This window comes from Triticum dicoccoides, chromosome 3B (genome assembly GCF_002162155.2).
Source record: "Triticum dicoccoides isolate Atlit2015 ecotype Zavitan chromosome 3B, WEW_v2.0, whole genome shotgun sequence".
NCBI lineage: Eukaryota > Viridiplantae > Streptophyta > Magnoliopsida > Poales > Poaceae > Triticum > Triticum dicoccoides.
Window position 1 is genome coordinate 707,281,815 of NC_041385.1, and position 5,001 is coordinate 707,286,815.

A 5,001-nucleotide genomic window follows, 5' to 3' on the forward strand; every position below is an offset into this window, starting at 1 on the left:
ATCCATTTTAGGGCGAGACGTATACTGTTTTCGTAGGGGCATGCGTTTTTTGGGTATAACCTAGAGTTGTTTAAAGTTGCAATATCGAGAGTCTTTTACATTTCCCCCTTCATTTTTACAGTAGAATTTCTTACAGTGAACTTATCTAATCAGTGCAGCAGCTAGAAGATCAGTGCAACATGACACAACAGCTGTAACAAACTCTCGGAATCATCCATGTCCCCGAAAGATGAACACGTTCTGGCGTCACAGAAGATCCGAGCCGCACAACACAAGACACCGCAGCGGGCGCAGGAGGCAGCGCTTTTTCCTCCCGAGACCAGCCGCTCTCCCTCCCTCCCCCTTGTTCCTGTAGACTCCCAAATAAAAGCCCACCTGCTTTCTTTTCCCGCGACCATTTCCATAAAAAGAGCTCCCCGCCCCTCTCTCTCCTCTTCCCCCCAGCCCCAGGTACTCCACCCAACCCAGTCCACAGCTAAGCAAGAAGGGCCAGGCGGGCGAGGGGGAGAGAGAGAGGGACCGCTCAAGTACAATTCTAGCCTAGTTTCTTGATCGCGGTTTGCAGCCACGACCGAGAATTAATCCCAAGAATGTTCTAGATCTTCCGCCTAGCGCCGCCGCCGCTGCTCCAATTCGGCCTGCACGTGCCATGGACGGGGTGGGAGGAGGCGGTGGTGGCATGGCCGGCATGCCGGGAGCTCCTCAAAACATTCTGGACGCCGGAGCTCAGGAGTACTACCCTAGTGCTGGCGCGCCCTACCCGCCCCCGCCGTTCCTGTCGCTTCCGCACCAGCTCTACTGCCCGCCGCCGTTCCCGGTCATGCCGCCGCCGATGGCCATGGCCATGGCCATGCCCATGCCACAGCCGCAGACCGTCGCGATTCCGCCGCAGATTGGGCTCCCCGTGCCGACGGTAGCCGCGACGGCGGTCGACGGTCCGGCGAGCCGCGCGGTCGTGCTCAGCCTGCTGCCGCCACACACGCCGGAGATCAAGGTGGCGCGCGCGATGGCGCCCTTTGGCGACGTGCGCACGGTGGACGCACCGGCGCTGGCGTCCGAGGGCGTGGCCACCGTGCACTTCTTTGACCTCCGCGCCGCCGAGAACGCCGTCACCGCGGTGCGCGAGCAGCACATGCGGCAGCAGTGCCGCCTCAGCCAGCTGTACGCCGCCACGACCGCCTGGCCACCCCAGCCGCCGGCGTGGGACTGGCACCAGGACGACTGCCGGGGCCTCGTCCTCGGCCAGGCCGTATGGGCTCACTTCGCCGCTGCCTCCACCCTCCCTGACGACGGCGCCAACCGCGGCTCCCTCGTCGTGCTCAATTCGCTCCCGGACGTCTCCCTCTCCGAGCTCCGCCAGGCCTTCCAAGCTTACGGTACGCACCCACCACCGCACCGAGCCACCGAACACTTCTCGCCACAATTCTCCTGTAATGCCCGACTGGTGTTTGTTTGCAGGTCCCTTGAAGGATGTGAGGGAGTCCGCGCAGCGGCCGAACCACAAATTCGTGGAGTTCTTCGACACGCGCCACGCCGCCCGGGCGCTCGCCGAGCTCAACGGCCGGGACTTCTTCGGCCACCGCTTCATCCTCGAGTTCACGCGCCCTTCTATCCCCGGCGCACGCAGGTAATTCTCTGCGCACCGCCTTGCCCCTCACTTGCCCATCCAGTCCGTCGACTAAAATATGTGAATTGCACGAAGGCGCGGGTTCGTGTCGCCGCGACCCATCGTCCCGACACCGCCCAGGCTGCAAGCGGCGTGGCGTCCCTTGCCGTCTCCGGCGAAACAGCCGTCGTCGTCGTCGACCGGCACGGGCAAGGCGAGGGGAGAGGTGGTTACCACGAGCAGGTGCTCCTCCAGGTCTAACGCGGGCGATCGGTCCAAGGGTGGTACAAGCCAAGAACGGAAGGGCAAGGGCAAGGGCGGGAAGAAAGCCACAATTGTCGTTGACACGACGTCGTCGTCTCCGGCTTCGGCTTCCGAGGCGGCGGCGACCGCGTCGGCGTCCGGCAAGCAGCAGCCACAGAAAGGAGTCATCCGCGTGGGGAGCTGGAGAGGCCCCAAGAGCTGGAGAGGCGGGTGGGAGACGCGTTTCGAGTTCAAACAGCCCGCCGCTGCCGCCGACAGCAACGCCACCACCGCCGCCGACACGGACACGCAAGAAGCGGAGACGAGGACCACCGTGATGATCAGGAACATACCGAACAAGTACAGGTCGTCGTGTCATCCTCCGCATTTGCCGCAACAATGCTACTACTACTAGTACTATATTTCATGGGCGCATGCTAGAATTGTGTGAAGGATTTGCCTAGCTCGTGCTCGGCCTTGTGTGCCTGACATGGTGATCTCTTGTTCGTCGCAGCCAGAAGCTGCTGCTCAACATGCTGGACAACCACTGCATCGAGTACAACAAGAAGATCGACGCCGGCGAAGGCGGCGGCGAGCCCTTCTCCTCCTACGATTTCCTCTACCTCCCCATAGATTTCAAGTGAGTCCCCCGACTATAAGCTGCTGCATTCATATTTTATGGCGCCCAATCCCACGAACACACGCTCAATTTACAACTTAAAATAAAAATTGTTCTAGTATGAGAAGGTCGTTCAATTGTGGTAGAAAAATGTGGAGGCTACAAAATTACAAAATTGGTACAAACCAGGACAAGTTCTTGGCCATTAGCCGGCCGGCTGTTTGAGCTTGTGTGGGGTGGAGGGGGTCATCTTTTGGTACTACTACCACGCCCTGTGCTGCCTGGTCTGCGCCAGCATTGTTGTGCCATGGTCTTATTAGCCCAAATGGAAAAGAAATTGGAGATGGCACCGGATCCTTTTCGTTTTGATGCAATGAATTCTTTGGTTGCATGCGTCGCCTGGCCCGGCTGATCGATCAGAAAGGGGCCTGTGTTCGCCTGTCTTTCTTTTCTCGCACATCTGCTGCCTCTCTAGGATCCTCCTCCCTCCCTCCCACCCTGCCAATTGCTTTTCTTGCTTTGCACAGCCCTCCCTGCTGGCATGCCATGCGCTTCCATATCAAGGCTAGCACGACATGGATAAAAGCAAACCTTTGGGTGAGAGAATCATGGAGTAGCGGTGAAAAGTTGCATCGGATGTAAAAGCGTTCATGTATTTTGTGGTGTTCAAAGTATGAAAATTGGTGTTGGCTAATTTCAAGCACACTTTCTTTTGTGTCTTGTTTGGCTGCCAACTTTCCGCTTGCACGAAGCAAAGGCTGAGAAGAGACCTGCCATCAGTGCCCAATGACAAGAGGAACTTGGTGCGCTTCTGCCCAAAGCCAGCTTCACATCTATAGTAAAAAAAATTCTACTGGTAGCTCCAAAAGCTTTTGACCTCTCCAACTAAACTAGAGTATAAAATAGTGTAGCTCTTCCTTGGCAGATTACTCCAAGGTTTTGGTAGTACTAGCTCTAAATTAATCACTCGTATTATATCTTCAAATGAACGTCTAAATTTTGTTGTGGCATGCAGCAACAAGTGCAACGTGGGCTACGGGTTCGTGAACCTTACCACGCCGGAGGCGGCCGTGCGGCTGTACAAGGCGTTCCACAAGCAGCCATGGGAGGTGTACAACTCGCGCAAGATCTGCCAAGTCACGTACGCGCGCGTGCAGGTACGTACTCTCGTGTACCGCATCTGCATGCCATGAATCTTGACAAGGTTCACCTATGCCACAGCAGTACTACGTAGCTCGCCGTGTTAATTAACCAATGAGCGTGATGCACACAGGGCCTGGAGGCGCTCAAGGACCACTTCAAGAACTCCAAGTTCCCCTGCGACAGCGACGAGTACCTACCCGTGGTCTTCTCGCCGCCGCGCGACGGCAGGCAGCTCACCGAGCCGGAGCTCCTCGTCCCCCGCTCGCCCATGCCGTCGCCGTCCTCGCCGCGGAAGGGCCAGGCCGCGGGCGTGGACCCGCTGGCGCTGGAGCTCATGGCGCCGCCCTCGTCGTCCGGCGACGGCGCGTCCTCGACGATGTCCACCCACGCCGACGAGGACGTCCAAGGCGCGAGCGGCAGCAGCGACGACGGCGACGACGGTGGGCTCGGCGAGGAGCTACAGCGCCTAGGGTACACCGACTAGGTCCTATAGGCACGCGGCGAGCCAGCCAGCCTAGCATTTGCTTCGAGAAGTGGCCGAGCAATGATGGTGGTTGCTGCCATGGCATATCTCTGGGGCGGATCAGCGAGTGAAGCGAAGGGTCACACAACATTTATGGCATGTGAATGGAGATTGAACGACGACAGGAGTGTGTGAGATGAAATGACTCGAGAAAAGAAGCGATTTGATGTGTGTGGTTTCGATCGAGAGAGGTATCATCATCATCGCCGTCGTCATTCATTCGTACTAGCTGGATGCATGCAGCAGGGGGAGTCGTGTTCTTGTGGTTTTTAGATTTGAAGTTAAGTTTCTCTCTTTGAAACTTGGAGCTAGCTGGCTGGACTATTCTTCTTCATGCGTTCTTTCGTTCGTTACATTAATTACAAGTTTTACGTACTCCGAGTTTCGACAGCCTGTGATGGTAATGATAGGTTTGATCAGATCTCACCATCTCTCTCTCTCTCGCCCATTTCGTAGTACTCATGCGGGTAATGTTTCAAGTCAAACCAAAGGAAAGCATTCGTTGGATGATTTATAATCAATGAAATTTAGCAGCAGTTAGTAGTTCAATGGAGTATAAAGTCAAGATTACCTTCGTCTTGGTTTACTGATCCTTTTAGTATTTTGTGTCAAATTTTGATCATAGATTTAACTAAAAAAATAATAATGCATGTCATTAAAAATTATATTTATTTGATTTGTATTTGAACATAGTTTTTAATAATATTATTTTTTGTTATATGCATTACAATTTTATTAGTTAAATTTGAGGTTATATTTTAGCACAAATTGCAAAAGGGGACCAATAAAGTAGGATGGATGTAGTAGGTCCTAAAATACTCACATACTGTTGGGTCCTAAACCTCGAAGTAGTTGTTTAATGTGGAC

The 5,001-nt window shown here is 54.9% G+C and overlaps 1 protein-coding gene across 1 annotated transcript; it reads left to right on the plus strand.

Moving 5' to 3' along the window:
• The first annotated feature begins 454 nt into the window (after positions 1-454).
• Positions 455-4,447, plus strand: LOC119281924 (protein terminal ear1 homolog). The gene is made up of 6 exons (XM_037562326.1): positions 455-1,376; positions 1,459-1,627; positions 1,703-2,215; positions 2,364-2,489; positions 3,484-3,625; positions 3,742-4,447. Exons 1-6 carry the CDS (start codon positions 650-652, stop codon positions 4,093-4,095), a joined length of 2,031 nt encoding a protein of 676 aa, XP_037418223.1. The 5' UTR covers positions 455-649; the 3' UTR covers positions 4,096-4,447.
• Positions 4,448-5,001: the final 554 nt, after the last annotated feature.

Coding starts and splice junctions, on each gene's coding strand:
- LOC119281924 (XM_037562326.1), top strand. CDS start 650: ATGGACGGGGTGGGAGGAGGCGGTGGTGGCATGGCCGGCATGCCGGGA. Junction 1,377..1,458: donor CCAGGCCTTCCAAGCTTACG/GTACGCACCCAC, acceptor GTTTGTTTGCAG/GTCCCTTGAAGGATGTGAGG. Junction 2,490..3,483: donor TACCTCCCCATAGATTTCAA/GTGAGTCCCCCG, acceptor TGTGGCATGCAG/CAACAAGTGCAACGTGGGCT.